The sequence below is a fragment of the Notothenia coriiceps genome, unplaced genomic scaffold, assembly GCF_000735185.1.
Source record: "Notothenia coriiceps isolate Sejong01 unplaced genomic scaffold, NC01 NC01_scaffold00005564, whole genome shotgun sequence".
In the NCBI taxonomy this organism is placed as follows: Eukaryota; Metazoa; Chordata; class Actinopteri; order Perciformes; family Nototheniidae; genus Notothenia; species Notothenia coriiceps.
Window position 1 is genome coordinate 84,306 of NW_011338265.1, and position 18,001 is coordinate 102,306.

Genomic DNA, 18,001 nt, shown 5'->3' on the forward strand with positions numbered 1-18,001 from the left:
CCCCCCCCCCAGTCCCTCTCTGGGCCCTAAAAGAACTCTATTACTGACCGCCGCTGTCAGTCACAGCGCTCTCTGACAGAACACTGAAAGCCCAACTGTATGTCTCCATCCAGCATGTGTAAAAAGTTACAGACCCCTCCAAAGGCAAGGCAAGTCGGATGGAAGCAATGACAGCAAAGGGAGAGCCAAAACTTTCTATGAAATGTTTTAATATGCAAAACTAAATTTAAGTTTGTTCAAATATTCCAAGACTTACGGTAAATAGGCAGAGCCTCCCTGTAGTTTGGCCCCTTCCCAAAAACAGTCCAATGGGGTGATTATCATACAGGGGAATAGCTTGTCAATCATCTAGGATCAGATAATAGAAAAGACGGATGATTAAACATCACAATCAAGTACATATGAACGCATAGCGTTAAAAAATATGAATTTGTTGTACTTACCCTTTCAATCATGACATGTTCTATAATAGGAACTCCTGATTTATAGCATATTTTGTTAAGATCCCATGACCTGAAAGAGAGAAAACCATTTCTTTAATTTACAAGTCCTATTTGCACAACACAAGGAAACTTTTTCAAATAACATGTCTGTGGTCCACTTACTTTCCAAACAGTGACACCTGGACCTTGCTGGCGGAGAGGGCGGCCTCCATGTGAACCAGCAAAGCCTCCTGGGTAAGAATATTGGTGCCCTCTTCTTTGGGGGTCTGGATAAGCATCTGTGAGGTAAATACTGACTCCTCTCCCTGCTTCTCCTTGGTGTAGCGAAGCTCCGTGCTGACCCGACTACCAGCTGGAAAACAAGGAATAAAGGGCAAATTAATACTAAATTCTTCAGATAGATAGATAGATAGGTAGATAGGTGGATAAGTAGATAGATAGATAGATAGATAGATAGATAGATAGATAGATAGACATTAGCACATTATTTACTGAACGCTTATACAAATGTGCGCCCACACACATTTGGATCCTATAACAAAGTGTGTTGCATGCATATATATGCACACACACAAGAGAACACACACATATATCGACCAACGCCCTTGGCCCTCGCCAGTGTTGGTTTTGAAGGCACTTCACACAAGCCAGCGTCTGGCCAAGAGAAATGAGTAATACAGCTTCTCATTGGCTCCCTCTGCGAAACAGATGTGCCCTGTTCGTTTGGAAAACCAGCTTTCTGATGCCCCAGAGCCCTCTGCCACTCTGCTCGGGGCAGCAGATATCCATTTAGACTTTTTGAGTACTTGGGAAAAGATCATGATGAGAGGAGAGTTGGTTAAGAGGGAACAGCAAGTGGTCGTTTTAATATGGCCAACAGAGTTGGGATAAAAGACATCAAAGAAATTGGAGATACGAGGCGACACAGGAAGGTAAATAGATTCATAGTGAGAGTTATGTTGGATGTCAGAAGTGGTAATGATGAAAAAAAGAGATGGAGGATGAAAAAACAGAAGGAGAGAGAGAGAGAAAGAGGGAGAGGGCGAGCTATGTTGTGCTGTGCGGTAGACTCCAGCCCCCTAATTACAGGAGGTTGCCCTGAAAAGAGTTTGCCAGCCGGGGGGATCTGTGCCTGTGCCAAGTGGACATGAAACATGCCGCGCTGGATCACAGAGGGCCAGTCTGCCCCTCTTGCTGTCCCACTACATGACAACCCCGGAGAGAGAAAGAGAGGGAGAGAAGGGGGAGGTGGGGGAAGTTTGGAAACAAGGGCTACCTCCTTCTTAATTCTAACTCTTGTCACTCTTTAACTCACTTTACCCTGCGCTGCACTCAATCCTGACGGCGTCTACTCCTCTCATACTCTATACTAATACTGTCTCAAGCTCCTGCCTCTGTCTTCCTCTCAAGCGGTCTCCCCCTTTTAATTATTTCATTATTTCTCTCCCTCTCTCTCGTTTCCTCACGCTCTCTGCACCTCCCCCAGCCTGTAGCAGGCTCCTATAATTGATGGGGAGAAAAGAAAAAACTAACTATTCAGAATACGCCGCAAAAGTGTGAGATCAGGTTAGAACTCTTCGCCTTGGAGACGTAGTCAAACATTTCTAGGCTTGGCTTCAAGGCTTTAATTACTTCAGAATATAAGGTCACCTCGTTTATTTGCATTCATGGGTGTCTGGCTTAGTGCATCCCGAAAAGAAAAACAAAAGTCAAAATGTTCTTGCTTTTCATTCTGAACATCTGGTGCTACACATTTTTTTTTTTATATAACAATTTATTTCCAAAAAGTCACAACGGTAAAGATTTTGATTAATTTCCTCAAAATAACGATTTTTCTTAAGAGCCAGAATCTGGGTTTATTTGACTTTTATTAAACAATTATCACACTGTCAAATATATCTGACTTGGTGTAAAAATGGTGCTTAGAGGTACAGATCTCCACTTCCTTGCCTCACAGATTTCCAATCAAAAAAGGGCTACTACAAAATGGAACCCTTTCCGTTCTTAGACCTCTTTGACATCTGTTAAACCTTTTTTGACATTTCGTATGTTAACCTCTGCAGTGTGGGGTTTTTATCCCAACAGGAACTGGGTGGCTCGGAGAGACTCTGGCTCTGTAATTACAGGCCTCCTGAAGTAAATTATAGCTATTTGTGTCTCGTTCCTCCCATCTGGACCACCCAGGCAGCCAGTCCTCTCTCTTCTCCCTCTCTTTCTCGCCTTCTCTCCTCAACCCCTGGTCCGGGCCCCAGCCACCCAACTCTGAGCTCGGCAACCACTCTGATCAATTCACCGCTCACTCCTGAAGCAACCTTGTCTTTTCTTTTCTCGTCTGTCTTTCTTTCTATTTCCCGGGTTCTCTTCTTCCTTTCCTTCATCTTTCTTTCTACTTATTTCTCATTCTCAGTCTTTTTCAATCCCCCCCTATCCTCTCCCTGCACACAGCCTTAAAGAGACAGTTCCCAGAAATGTTCCCACCCTAGGAAGAAAGCCCCTTTGAGTTTGGATACCCAGGGTTTCAACACCCCAAATGCTGGTTATTATAAAACATGATACATTTTGTAAGATTAAATATTAGTCCATGTTTGGCAACATGATCAACAATAAATAAAAAAGAATCACAAAATTGTCGCAAATCTTTCTAAATCCAATCCACAGTTTTTTTCCTTGGAAGTTTTTGAGAAACTCGACCACCATCCTACACATTTTAGCAAACAACTCGACTTTGCTGGGTGAAACATGTGAATCCATTTACAAGCTTCACCACTAAAAGCCCTTTCACAACAGTTACGACATTGGGAAAGTGAAAAGCAAATGAAAAATGTCACAACAAGCCCTGACATGGCTGCGTTTTAAAATATAATGTTTGTATTAACACGTGTTTGTGTGTGGTGTGTGTATAACTGGTTTGAACACTGTACCCTGTCTCCACCAACCTCCGTCATTTCCTCTCCACCTGACCCCCCCATCACCAAAAGTTGAAATGTGTGGCTTCTCACATCTGGCTTCTAGGACGGAGGAAGGCCATCTTTCAAGTGGTGGGCTTCAAATATATTCTATTCTCTTCTGTCTTCGTGGCTTACAGGCCTAGTCCCAGTTCCAGGCCATGCTAGGTCAGACCAGGCCACCATCAAAGTTCAGTGTGGTAGATTAGCTGGATTAGGGGGCCTCTGAAAGGCCCCACGCTGCTATGGAGGAAGACCCAAGACGAAGAGGGCTGAAAGTGACATGTATGCTTTTACCTTCTATGTAAAGCAATGGAAGTTACCCTTTCCGAAGCTACACAGGAAGGCAACTAAGATGTAATGAGCCACCAATTTAAAGAACCACCTTTAAAAAAAGAGGTAGCAACAATATAAATACAAATCCCTTGGATCTTCTATCCATCATTAACTATTTCTTTACTTCCTTTCTTCACTGTCCTCCAATAGGGGTCCTTTATTTCTTTAGATTTTCAGTAAAAGAGCCAAATGATGAATTCATTATCTTGCCCTGGCATCACAAAAAACTCTTGGTCCTTTTGTCAGATGTGGACCTACCAGAATCAGGACTGTGCCCCACTCTGGGTCCTCAGCCCGGTCCTGCCCTATGGCATTCCCTAGCCAGGGCACCGCCTAAAGCCAGCAGATGGGCCGTACCTCCATACAAGCCACAGCTCCAGACTGAATGCAGACCCTTTTGTCCTTCAACCCTTCAATTTCTTTCAGATGTTTCCCAACAAACAGCAGAATAAAATAAAGAGAGAACGCTTTTTTCACAACAGAACCAAATGGACCAAAACTTTCCCAGCCTGTAAAACAATGCCAGAGTCGGCTGTGGGAGGGTGAGGCTAGGGGCAAGAAAGAGAAGCTGGCACTTTAGTATCTCACCTATAGAAATACAGTGTGTGTGTGTGTGTGTGTGTGTGTGTGTGTGTGTGTGTGTGTGTGTGTGTGTGTGTTTTTTTGTCTTCACACGCTGTATCTGTTCATTAATCGTGAAAGACAGTTGTGTCATTTTATGTGGAGAAAATCCTATTTCATGTGCAAACAGTACAAAAAACTAAATTGATCTCTCAATCTGTTTAAACTCTGAAGCTCCAACCATCATGAAATAAAAAAAAATAGCTTGAGACCACACCTTAAAAACTGTATAAAACAGCGAAAACAACATGAAAAATCAGTTTCACTTACATTCTATTCAGATGTGCCAGTGGTGTTAGCCACACACATAAATTTCCACCAGGGTTGGCATTTAGGCACTTTCTATTTCCATATGTATAGGCTTGCCTCTGCTAATTATGCTAATCATGGGCAGAGTTGGCCACTGTGAAAAATAGTCACATTAGACACTCCACTGACCGCTAATACTGCTTAATGTGTGGTTGAAACATACATTCATCCCGGCCTGAAAGGCAGAATTTTTCCACGTTGCTGGTCTCATTCAGACGAGAAATGAATTTATTGAGCCTAAGAACCATTTCTTTTTTCCCCCCCAAGTACCAAGAAAATGTTCAGTCTCTCTCCCTCTCTCTCCTTTTACATTTATACTTTCATGGTGTAAAGACAGAGGCAAATGGTGCAAACTCTAAAGGTGACTGGTGCCGCTTTATTTCGTTCAGACCAAAGACAAAGGTTGCTCTGCAGCCAAGGAAGAAAGGGTGCCACACTATATTGATTGAGTTTTTATTATCCCAATTTCAGTTGCGTTGCAGACTTTCTCAGTAAGCATTTAAGACAGTCCGGTTCCCTTTTTTATATAAGGCTTTGGCAACAAAATAACCAAACAATAGTTCTTTAAGTTATCTCTGTAAACGTGGCCACATCAGTACTTGTGTTAAGATTTCTACTTTAGAAATGCAGGTAGTGAGCAGCCTGTGTTCCCCATTAAATGGAGGCCATGTGTCTGTCATATGTATCTATAGCTGCTCAATGTGTGTTTATTTGTTGGGGGGTGGTCTTGGTCTAACTGTTGAAGAGTGTGTGTGTTGGGGGGATGCTGAAAAAGGGGATGGAATGAGGGAGAGTTGGATTGAAGGATGGCGGGAAGGGGGGTGAAATAAACATTTAGAAGTGACCCAGGTTGACTCTGGTCTTGTTTGTTCTCTCTACCAGTGAGGTCCTGGGCCCTGAGCGCTGGGAGTTTATTTATCTAGCTGGGGCACCACCGCGCACTATTCACCTCCAATAATGCCTCATAGAGCTCCCTTTCTCTGTCTGAACTGGGGCGCTGTGTGCGCTCTGATGAATTATAGCATTTACCTGCTGTGCCGCTCTGAGGTTTGTTTAGAGAAACTGCTCCAAACACAGAAATGCCCACGTGTGCATTCGCTCATTTACTCAAACTCAGACGTCTTTTCTCTTATCCAGACTCTTTTTTAATCAATCCAGTTCCTTGGTCTGATTGCTAGCTGGCTAGGCTAGTCTCTATGCATTCATGCTATGGTTTTAACCTCCCCCTTTCCTATCCTCTTTCTACATGGCCTCTTTATGGGACATGTGGTGCGCCTGCTATCCGGATAGGCCCTGTCTCACGGAACTCATATTTGGACAGCTTGAGTCTGTGTACATGTCTGTCATGCCTCACCTAAACTATATGCCAAGAAGGATGAGTTTAGTTAATGTAAGAGTAAACACCACAATTTTTACATGGAGGCCATTTCTTTCCTTTCATTTCCCAAATAACCTTTTCAAATGGGTCTTTGTTAAATGGTGATACTATTTATACAGACATTTTGGGACAAATTCAAGCTTAGGCAAGTAACTTCTCCTCATTCAAACACACCCTCTCCCCGTCCTTTATGGTGGAAGAAAGGCATGAAGGAGACACTCTCACACTTGATGGTTGTTCAAGTGAGACAGGCAAAAACACAGGCAAAAAAAAGCCATAAACCTTCAGCCCTGTTCCTGTCCCAACCCCCCTACAGTCTGCTCTCATCCTTCTCTTCTTCCTACACCTCTCTTTTTACGATCTCTCGCTTTTCTGCTTGTGGACAATGCAGACTGGCTCACACAAACGTTCACACTTTCAAAGGTGACAGGCTGTTTAAGCAAACACTATAGAGGACAACATGCAAAGCTTCAGTTACTAAGAAATTACACACATTGGGGAATTATAGAAATATAATGTAATGTTTAAATAATAATGTATGTTGCTGAAGGAATATTGTCTATAGATTAGACACCGTCAAAAAATATGCTACTCTGGAATACAACATTTATAAACATTGATATACAGGGCCTGTGAGAGTGCTTGAAGGAATTTGGATGGATATCTGTCTCAGATTCCCTCGGTTACTAAGCAGTAAGCCAGAAACAGACTTTAATCCCCCTGTCAGACTAAACACCCTGATACTGTGTCTTTTATTCTCACCTACACAGGTGTGCGGACTGAAGGCATGATTAACCCTTTTACTCTTTTGTTGTATGTCCCCCGTGCTTTACCGAAGACTAACATGTGAATCCTTCAGACAAACAGAAATAAAAACGTATACAAGTTCCATACAGTGGAAGTATAGTTGCAGGTATACATAGTACAGACACCAACTTTACTGGCTTTCATATTCTGTCTCTACCCATCTACTCTCTCAAGGCTCCACTGCTGTGCTCTGCTTCACAGTGTTTTGGTCCAGTAGGAGGGGAGGAAGCAATTAAAAAAGCCCTGGTGGCCTGACTTCACAGAGCAGGCAGACAGACAGGTAGAAATATAAACAGACATACACAGGCATTGGGAGACAGACGGGCACGCAGTCAGGAAATTCATGCCGACAGACAGACGGCTAGCCAGGCTGTACACCAAAGGTGGCAAAGATGACAAGTGTGCGTGGGTAGTGCGGGGGCAGCCCATAGTATGAATATATGATGGGAAGCATACGACCCTATCTCACACACACACACACACACACACACACACACACACACACACACACACACACACACACACACACACAGCTAACACCATGTTGGCAGTGTTAACACATACGGTGTCAATTCCTAGATAGTTTATTCTGAACAAATGAGGATTCAAGCGGGAAAGCTTTGTTTACACTGCAATCTGGGAGAAGTGTCTTATATATCTACTGCAATATAAATTACAAATATTTTACGTTTAATATAAACAAAAAGAGACAATTAAAACGTTAAATCTAAAGTCCCCTTATATAAAATCAGCGTTGTTTATTAGATAGAATGTCATTCCTGCCTATTCTGAATTGTGTGTTTTTTTTGTTTTTGTGTGTGTGAGAGAAAGAAAATGAGAGAGCAAAAGAGATAGAGAGAAAGAGAGAGAGAGAGACCTAACCTCTCCTTGTTACCGAACCACTTTACTCTCCATTGAGGCCCTAGCAGCTTTGTCAATGGGCTATTGGTGGAAACAAGGCAGGCAGAAACTTTAGAAACATGGCCACGGCCTCTTAAAGGCACAGCATTCCTTTTCAGACCCCCCTGTTCAACTCTCTCAATCCCACAGCAAAACAACTGGCACACAAATATCTAAACATCTCCTTTACGAGATGGATCTGCCAATTAGCTCAAGAGGTAATCCTGAAGCTTTACACTAACCAGAATGAAACCAAAGAAAAAAGAGACTGTTGAATAAAAAACTCTTGTTGCCTTCTTTGGTTGCAAATTCAGGCTTTTGCAATGTCCAGCTAATGGTTTTTGGAACGACAGTACATTAACAAATATTGTTTCTTTAAATTGTGCCTGCTACATGAACTTATTTAAATGACTGTGCAAGTGAAGTGAACACAGCCTCCAAACACTCCTCCTAACACTAGCAGCGTGTGATTTCTCAAACACCTCCACACAGCTCCTGTGGGAGCCGCTTGTCCCCGTCCTCTGGTGACATGGTGGGCTTAAAAAACCCCATAGAGTCTGTTTATATTCACCAACTGTTGTAGCGCTTTTAGAGTGTGCAAAACAGGTGGGTAAACTTCAGCTGCATTCACTTATATTTTTTCTTCTTGTGAGGAGGAGAGGAAAAGGAGGGAGGGGGTTTTAGGGAGGTGGTGCCTGCTTGCCTGCCTGCCTGCTTGCCTCTTGTTGAATGGAATCCAAGAATAGTTAGGGACCACACAGGGAGCTGAGGGGGGGAGGGGTCAGAGCCCTCAAAGATGGCTAACCATTCACACAGTCCATCTGCTGCGGGGATCAGCCCCGGCACTGAAAGCCTGGGGGTTTAAAAGGAATTTGGCCGGTGTGAAAAACCAAATAAAGCTGCCTCTACTGCTGAAAATGTACAGAAAACCTAAATATCAAATGCACGGAGAGTGCGGACAAGAGAACGGTATCACATCTAAAAGTTTTTGAGTCAGCGACTCACAAAAACAGTAATGCTTATGGGACAGGCGACAGATAGTCAATCGGTACACGAGAAGAGGTGGAGAGTGCTGTGGTGTTTCTCAGGTTAAATGTGACTTATTAAGACATGAACAGACATGAGCGACCCACACTGAGCTTTTAGAATACAATAAACAGTATATTCCCATCCACAACACACACAAACAACTACACCAAAGGAACGTAATACTTTATCCAATATCTCAAATCCTTATATCTTTATAACATTCAATAAAGTGATAGTGTGGATCATATTAATTTCACCTAGACAAACGTAAACACAACTTGAAACCAGCTTCCACAAATCATATCCTTGCTGCTGCTTCAGTCAGTCTATCTGTCACTGAACATATAGTGCCCTCCCATGGCACTGAGATGACACTAACAAGACCACACAGCATTTTCCCACCAGCCACTTTTGACATTAAAAGTCCAGATAAACAAAAAGGAAAAAACAAGCTCATAAAGATTTTCAAACTTTCAAAACTGAATCCACACATTTATGCCACCTGACAGATGTGTGTGAGAAACCGTTACAACATCTTTACATTGCTGAAGTGAAAAGAAATATCTCAATCTTACCTTCGACCCATAGCTGTTCGATGTCCGTTTCGATAGCTGCGACTCGAAGCCCCACAGACAGAGCTCCGAATACTAAGAGTCCAATAAAGAGGACCTTCCCACAGTGCCTCTGGATGTGGCAGCCCAGAGAGAACAGGAGGGCCTGGAACCTCGCCCGGATCCAGAGAGGAGCTTTCTGACCTACCGCCTTCCCCTGGATCAGAAGCGGGAGGGAGGGCGAGAAAAGGACAGAATTAGTATCAATATGTTACCACAGATACATCAAATATCATTGCACTACTGTCTGCAAAGGCTTTCATGCAGATTGATCTCTATCTGTGTCTCAAATGTGAAGGAATTCTGAGACATCTGATTAAGATATAAAAGAGTTTTCTGTGTGTGAGGTTTAAAGTAAAGCTTGGTATAACATAAGGACATTTTAAGGTGCCAACCACAGATTTAATGCCAGTGCTGTCCTAACACAAGTTTGTGCTCTTATATTCCTGATAAAACTGTGTGTATCGCCTGAACTCAGTCCAGGTCCTGACAGGTTGTCCCCTCACACCTCTCATATAAGACTGTTTAATCTTCAGAGTTGTGGCAATAGCAGTTTAAATGTACAAAGAAACAGCAATGAAAAGCAGCTTAAAAACACAATTTTCATCCATGCAGATCAAACCCAAAACATAATGGAAGCAATAATGAAAATGCTGATTATATTTGCAGTTTAGACTTTATCAAAGTAATCTAAAGGTTTAAATAGACACCTTATGAATCAACATATGTGTGGCAAATGTAAGATTGGTAGTTTATGGAAGAATTGGGTAAGTGAATGCCTTGTTCAATCACATTTGCATGAGTATAAACTGAAGCTAATGAAGTGGTTATAAATAAAGTTTCAGCTGAAATCCATCCTCCTGCAGTGATCTACATTATACCGGGTTTTCCTCTAATTTGTAATAGATCTATTAAAAATATTGACTTTAGGGCGAACCATTCAGTCCCTGTGCTACAAATGTCAGTGCTGCAGAAGACATTGCACTGGTGTTGTGGTTTCTCTCAGTAGTGCTGAAACACGTCCAAGCATCCGGGCGGTCCAAAGATGCTTTGTCAGATCAAACTCAATCAGTGAATTCCTTTACAGGACCCACCACATTTCCAAACAGACCCCGGGCCAGTGCGCTCTCCGCTGCCTGCACAAAGCCAAAAACACGCACAACACGGCTGGGATATGGGAACAAACCCTCACTCACTCCCTCCCGGTGGCTCTAACAACAACACTGAATGAGAGTCTGCTGTCCATTCAAAAACACAGCAAAGTTAACAGGCTGCCAAATATGAAACTCCTGTTAAGTTGTTATCACTTTATTCCAGGAGGGTCCTCAATATGTCATGCCAACTCCACTTCTAACAGGGTTTGTCCCACTAAACATTAAGGATAAAATAATATGCTTTCTTTATCACCCCTCATTACAATTTATTTACATTGTTCGTTAAGTTATAACAGTTAGTGAGATACTGCTGTTTCGCTGTTGGCTCCCTCGGGTGCTCCGGTGGTCCCCAGTTTGGGAGCTCCAGCTACACTACACTCCCATATGAGCCCTAAACTCTCCATTAGATTACGGCTAAATCTAAAGCTGACTTTAAAGACTTTTCATTCAAATTTGCGGAGTGAATGAAGGCTGACTGCATAGTAAATCCACACCAAACTGCGAGCATTGTATCACCTTTGAGATCTGTTTAAGTGCAAAAGCAGCGTGGCAGTAGCTGGGTCTCCGGAGTACGTCTGGGTTTGTAGGCGGCTGGGAGCGCGTATAACTCGGGGGTAAATCTCCATAGACGCCGGCCCCTGGGACCCCGCGATCCGAGGCCATAGTCCAAAGAGGGTGAATTAAACGGGGCGCAGAGCGAAGCGACAGAGAATCGGTGCGAGTTCAGAAAAAGCGACAATAATCCAACATAGAAGAGGAGCGCATCCAGCACCGCCGGCGACAAGTTAGAGGAACGCTTTCTAATCTTCCTTGGAGCCAAACAAGTCTCGAAACTCCATCCCAACATTATGCGCCGAAATCCGTATAGATCCTTCAGTCTTCATTCGTCCCGATAGATTGTGAGAAGACGTCTCAGAGAGGAGTAGTAGTAGCCAGTTGTAGTAGTAGTAGTAGTAGTAGTAGCCTGTGTCTGAGACGCCCGTGTCAAGTCTAACTCCGATCCCGTAGCGGTAACATTTGGAGAAGTTCGCCTCTCGGCAAATCCTGAAAAGGGAGGTTTGATGGAAAAGTGCTCCGGCTCCCATTGGCCAAGGAAGAGGCAAATTACTTTGCAAACATCGCCTATTATTAGCTGCTAAGCAACAGCTCACCAAAGTGGAGAGAGAGGGGGACCACCCAGGCTGCTGCTGCCTGGGCTGGAGGGAGGGGAGGAGGAGGACGGGGGAGGAGGAGGGGGAGGGAGAGAGGAACTCTTTCAATAAACTCTGCACAGCCGCGCACACACACACACACACACACGTGCGCGCGCACTCACGCACACAGCTTGCTGCCTGCCCGCCTCACTTGGTCTGTGAACATTATTTCCCAGTGACTGGACCCTCCAGTTAGCAAAGGAGAAATCGCACATGCCATCTATTGATATCACAGCCACATGCACGCACGCACGCACACATATGTTCAGTTTCATCAGTAAAGGGCAATCAGTAAAAAAAAGAAAAAGAAAAGGTACTTCAGCAGCTTTTTAGAAAAGAATGTAAACATGTCATTCATTTTTTTTGTATGGGAGAATAACAGATCTGTCAACACTTTTCATATCACTTCAGGTCATCTCGTGCGAGTGCAATGATTTTTTGAAGTCTCACATCTGTCATAGAACACCCCCGAAAATACATTTGTTTTACCCTCTCATGCCACCAGTGCAGTTTGTTATAGGCAGCTGTGAGAAGAAGTGTGTGAGTAGGGTTTTGGCGCTAACAGCTGTAACCTCAACTCTTGTGGTCAAAAGCTTCTAAAAGTAGGTTGATAGGCCTTCTTACACCCTAGAAAATATAACCTCTCATCCCTGTAAAGTTACCCTTTAAAGCTTGCAGGAATTGCTCCACACATGCCTCCTTTTAATCGACACCTTGGAGCTGCCTGGTTCATAGTGACACCCTTATCTCTGTGGAGACTTTTGGAACGTTTCCATGTCACGCCATGCATGATTTCAAGAGTTCAGAGAGCAGTTCACCTAAGAACAACATCAAAAATTGAAAGAAAAAGAAAGAAAGAAAGAAGGAAAGAAAGAAAGAAAGGGGGTTCTTAGACAGTTTATTTTTGTAATCTCTCTCAAAAAAAGAAGTTATGAGTGTCTTGGTGGTTTTCTAATGAAAGCCCCCATTGGCCCCACTCATGGCAGTATGGGGGTGAAGAAGAAACACTTTGCCAGATTACACACATCATTGTCTGCCTGAACTCAATCCTTTGCTGATGCGGCGAACATTTCTCAGGTACTGACTGGTGCTAATTTGAGGCCCTTTGGACGACTGTAAACATTTTTGAAGCTGAAGTAAAACAATTTGAATGTAGGTGTCGGTGCCATAAGCTCTCTCTGTTTGTGACCGCTACACTAGGTGCACGTTCAACTGATGTAACAGCCATTCCATCCAACATCACTGTTTACATGGGATGAGACAAAGGACATTATTGTGGATGTGCAGTAATGTTGCTGACAATGGGCTGGGGATCTCCATCATGGGAAATACAGCATCGTTTTTTTATAATGCAAAGAAGAAAGTAATGAGATAATATTAAAAAATATGTATGAACTTTAATGTAGTAAGCAATCACAGATCAAGTCTACCTTCCCTGACGTTGTTTTCACACTCAGATGAATTGAAATGATTTTGTGATCACAGTTGCAACTAATGTTTTTTTTCATTATAGAATAATAATAATAATTCTTTGCTCTATAAAATGTCTGAACAGAGAGTTTATCACAAGCACAATGTGACTTTCCAGCATGCTCAAGTCTGAAGACAATGACAAAAAAAGAAAATCAAAGAAGCTCAATAATTTTAAAAACAGTAAATATTAAGGTATACTTTACTATGGCTACTTTCACATATTTCCATATTGAAATTAGTCTCTAATGCCCAATATTAAGTATAAACTACCATGCATGCACTATCACATGGAAGGAGAAACACTTCATTTTAAAATATCTGTCAGGATACAAACTGAATGACTGCAAGATGCATTTAGTCCTTTTTGGAAACTGTTAAACAGTGTTCAGCTTGATATGCATTTTGTTTCCAGCTACAACAGAGCAGTAGGTCATTAAATCAAAATGTATCTGTGATTGAAATAACATACAATCTTTAAGTTGTACTTGGTTTATGCTACTTTGTTTATGCATTTATCTCACAGTTGTATATACTATACTTTGCATGTTAGGATTTAATTTCATACAAAAAAAACGTAATAGAATACGCAGATGTAACTATGGTATATATAATGAGCTTTTACTCAAAACAATAAAATGTTTCTATTTACACATGGATGCATCATTTTTAACAATCTGATTATAATATTTTAGGGGTTAAGCACTTTTACTTTTGATAATTTAGGTACATTTGTTGATAGTTCTGAATTATTACTTATGCAGGACATAGGACAAGGATTCATTTCTATAGTATTGTTAATGTTGTATAAGGGAGAGATCCAAAGAACTTCTTCACCACTGATGACAGACTTTATCATACAAACCATATAAAGCCCATCTCTGACATATTGTTAATGTTTCCTAAAAATCAGGGTTCACAGTAATGACAACATATCACCAGTCAGTCCACCACTGGTGGCTAAATAATCAAAACGTTCACGGAGGCTGGGATAATAAATACATTAAAAGGCTCAAATATCTGTGTAACGCTCTTTAATCGCTTTTGATACGCTTTGAAGTCTTTGTTTCAGATCTTTATCTTCATTGTTCTTCCTAGCGCTAAGTTAGTAAATGTGGCTGAAAATGAGCGAGACTATATATTTTAACGCTGGTTACAAAAAATAAACAGAGTTGCAGTTTTTAAGCCTCAAATGTCTAAGAAAGATGTTGAGTTTATCTTTTTAATGATGTTTCTTTGCAACCAGTGCCTTATTTGAGCAACAGATATGAAAGGGGGAGACAGGGGGATGACACGCAGAACATGGACCCGGGGCGGTTTTGAACCCACGTCCTCTGCTTGTGGACCAAGCCCCAGAACATGGGCTGACAGCTCCACCAACTGAGCTATACGACAGCCCAAAGTGGAGCTTTTCTGCTGTTCTCTTGGTATATCCTCATAAATCATGATGTTAACACTGACTTTATCTGCCATCTATTATAGACCTTCAGTGTCGGATCACAGGAACTGTTACTAACTTCTCCTTCACACCACACAACAGCATTAACCTCCTCCTCCATCTGTTCAAACGGGGTCCACCAAATGTTCTTATAACCCGCTCCTGATTCTAGAGCACACTGACCGGCCTGTATTTACGCCTTGCTGGACCTGGGTACAGTCTGCCTGGACTGGGTTGGGTCGGGTTGAGTGGTAGAGGGAAACAGGCAGCTGGAAATGGGAGCTAATGTGGAATGTGAGGAATTGGGTTGTGTAGTAGGGGGCCCCTTCAAGCCTAACAAACTCAGGGAGGTCCGAGGCCTGGTCTGGAGGCCTTGGATAAATAAACCATCTGAGATGACCATGCGCGGTGCAGATATCTGCCATCACACCGCCCCAGTCTCCAAACACAAACCGCCCAAGCTCTTTCTCTCTCCTTCTTTCCCTGTGTCCCACTTTGTCCCTCTCCTTCCATCCCTCCCTCTCTCCTCTCCATTTCTATCTCCTACATTTGTCCTTTTTACATTTCAAATTGTTCTTTTTAACACCTTCATCTCTTGGTTTTGTCTGCTTCTCTACTCCTGCTCTTCCTTATCCCTCCCCCATATCTCCATTCCTGCGTTTCATGTCTCCCCAGTGACTCCATCCATCCATCCGTTCATCCATCCATGCATGGCTGGCTGTCCGTCCGGGGTTCTGTATGTGCTATAGGCAGCGCTACGGAACCGCTCTGGCACTCAGCAGCCGAGACGGCCAGGGTTCAGGCCCAGAGAGTGTTTATTTATCGAAGAGGGAGGCAGTGAGACTGCTCACGACTGCATTTCTTCTTTTCTCTCAAAAGGAGTAAGTAAAGATGGCCGGGAAAGTGGACAAAAAGGGTGTTAAAATATAGGAATAATGTTTTAGCAATGGTGATGGTCATTGTAAATTAGGACACATATTCATAGTGAGGTGAAAATGGAACCACAAAAATATTGCAGGATATACCATTACAAACCCAAGTGCTGGGTTTCTGGGGAACATTTAGGAAGTTACACAAAGAAGGGGCATTCCAAAAAAAGGAAATATTTCTGAGAGAAATTGGAAACAAGATTACAAACTTAACTAATTCAATTTCTGGAAGTGAGAATGTGTATTATAAATGCCAAAGCATGACTTTTTATTGAATGTTCTTTTACATATTTGTGTATGTACCTGTCTCCAACAAAATAAAGAAAAAAAACAAATGTGTACAGTGCATGTTAGCGCAACACTATATCAGCAGAGGTTATCTTTAAAGCCCTCTGGTTTTCCCTTTAAATGTTGTGTCTTGTTGAGCAGTGTAAATATGGCATTAGCTTGTCCTCCTATATCAGTTACTCGACAGATATTACCTGGCCCCACAGCTGGTGCACGTATTCACAGAAAGATATCGAGATAAAAAAGACAACAATACATATATTTCTAAAAGAGCCTTTCTAATCTATGTTTAGGATTGTCGAAATGCATTCCAACATGTAAATACAAATAAAACCTAAAGCTTACATGATGTGTCTAAAAAAAACAAGACAGAAATGCATGAGGGAATATATCTGAACAAAGCTTTGAATCTTTAAATCCTAAAACTAAAATGTGTATGCAAATCATTTGTTATGCAGGTCTGGCATAAAGATAAAGACCCTATCCACATTATACAATCACTAAGTAATCTGAAGGCGATTGAGGTGGTATGATGATAAAAAAATGTCTACCCTGTTATTAAACCCTGTGTATACTTATCTATGTGTGAGGGCAACTTACAATAATTTCATTATACAAACCACTTTAAAGCATAAAACTAAAGAGCAGCCAATCTAGACGGAGAGACTAGACTGAGACTGAAGTATAACAAAAAAGGGAACAAATCACAAAAACACATTTCAGGTCAAGTCCTATCCAAATGAACAAATCATTTTCATGATAACCAAACTGAATATTTGGCTAAGGGCCGGCAGACTGTACAAATAAAGCTGTTTGAAAAACACACAGAGTTGCATGATTTGATCACGGGAATAAATATACACCAAAACTAACAAAAACCTTTTTCAGTCACAAAACAGACTCATTTGGAGCGTTTGATTTAGAGTTCACTGAGTAATTTCACATACTGATGGGGAAAACCCTTAAGATATGTTTCATCTTTACGGGCTTATAATTACACGTTACTCAGATATCATTAAAATGTTGCCCGGTAGCAGGGAGACGCGTTCACAGCAGAGTCAGAGCTGCCACCCACAGTCTCACACAAGATTAATTATGATAATGCATTTCTTTACCCCTTTGTCATCGTAATGAATGGTTGCCTTTCTGGGGGAAAAACACACAAAACACAGAGAGAGACAGAGAAAACACACTTTTCTTTAAGTCTTTGTTTGTGCGGTTGTAACAGAGGTATTGTCAAACACAGCTAGCAGGTGGTAATGCAAACTCAGACCTGTAGATTTAAAAGAAAGCACGGAACCTCAAAACTGCGTGTGTCTGCATATATAAATATATGTGAGCAAACATAGCTGCATGGTATGGCTTTTCAAAAAAGCTCAGCAACATTGTGATCAGTTTTAAACAATGAGCAAACAAAGAAAGCTCCAATTCAAACGCTTTGAGGCAACATACAGCTGTCTTTGTATGCACAGAAATTATATTAAGATACATTTTTGAAGAATTGTCGTAGGAAAATATAGAATTTCACCAAACAGGAACACTTTTCTAATTTATAATACAACATCTCCAAAGGCTTACAATTCAGTAATTACTCAATTGTAAACATTCCCTGTATCTTTGAAGCTCATTACTGGTGGAGCTGCTGTGAAATTGAAGTGTCATCCAACAAATTGAACAGATTAAACTGATTTATAGGGGGATTGATTGTAGTAAAATAGTTGATGAAAAAAAACATTCACTTATTTTTTGGGATTTGGAAAAGCCAATCTGTTTGCAGTTCCGCTGTGGATGTTATAAACATTTTAACTAATACAATTAGAGACAAAAGGTCACCCGAGGGTGTAAAGCAGGTCAGTGTTTTGCGTCTTCCTGTGATTTAACTGCAAAAGCAATTTAAGGCGTGATCCCAATCAACCACCCAGTCAATGTTTAGTTAATTAGCTGGGGGCCTCCACAGTGACAGACAAGGATATCTGGCTTAGTGTGTGTGTGTGTGTGTGTGTGTGTGTGTGTGTGTGTGTGTGTGTGTGTGTGTGTGTGTGTGTGTGTGTGTGTGTGTGTGTGTGAAAGGCATGTCACCAAGGTTGTTATCCCATACATCATGGATCTGTGTCTCCGAACACACTCTTTGTTGGCTAAGCAACATAAAG

At 41.9% G+C, this 18,001-nt stretch overlaps 1 protein-coding gene across 1 annotated transcript in view; it reads right to left on the bottom strand.

The window, feature by feature from the left end:
- Positions 1–11,532, bottom strand: part of LOC104943037 (protein patched homolog 1-like) — a 12,454-nt gene extending 922 nt beyond the window's left edge. The window contains exons 1-5 of the mRNA XM_010768356.1: positions 11,050–11,532; positions 9,344–9,536; positions 606–795; positions 444–513; positions 257–348 (exon numbers count right to left, since the gene is read on the bottom strand). Coding sequence (XP_010766658.1) covers positions 257–348; positions 444–513; positions 606–795; positions 9,344–9,536; positions 11,050–11,196 — 692 coding nt within the window. The 5' untranslated portion in view covers positions 11,197–11,532. The remainder of the gene's footprint in view (positions 1–256; positions 349–443; positions 514–605; positions 796–9,343; positions 9,537–11,049) is intronic.
- Between the last annotated feature and the right edge of the window lie 6,469 nt (positions 11,533–18,001).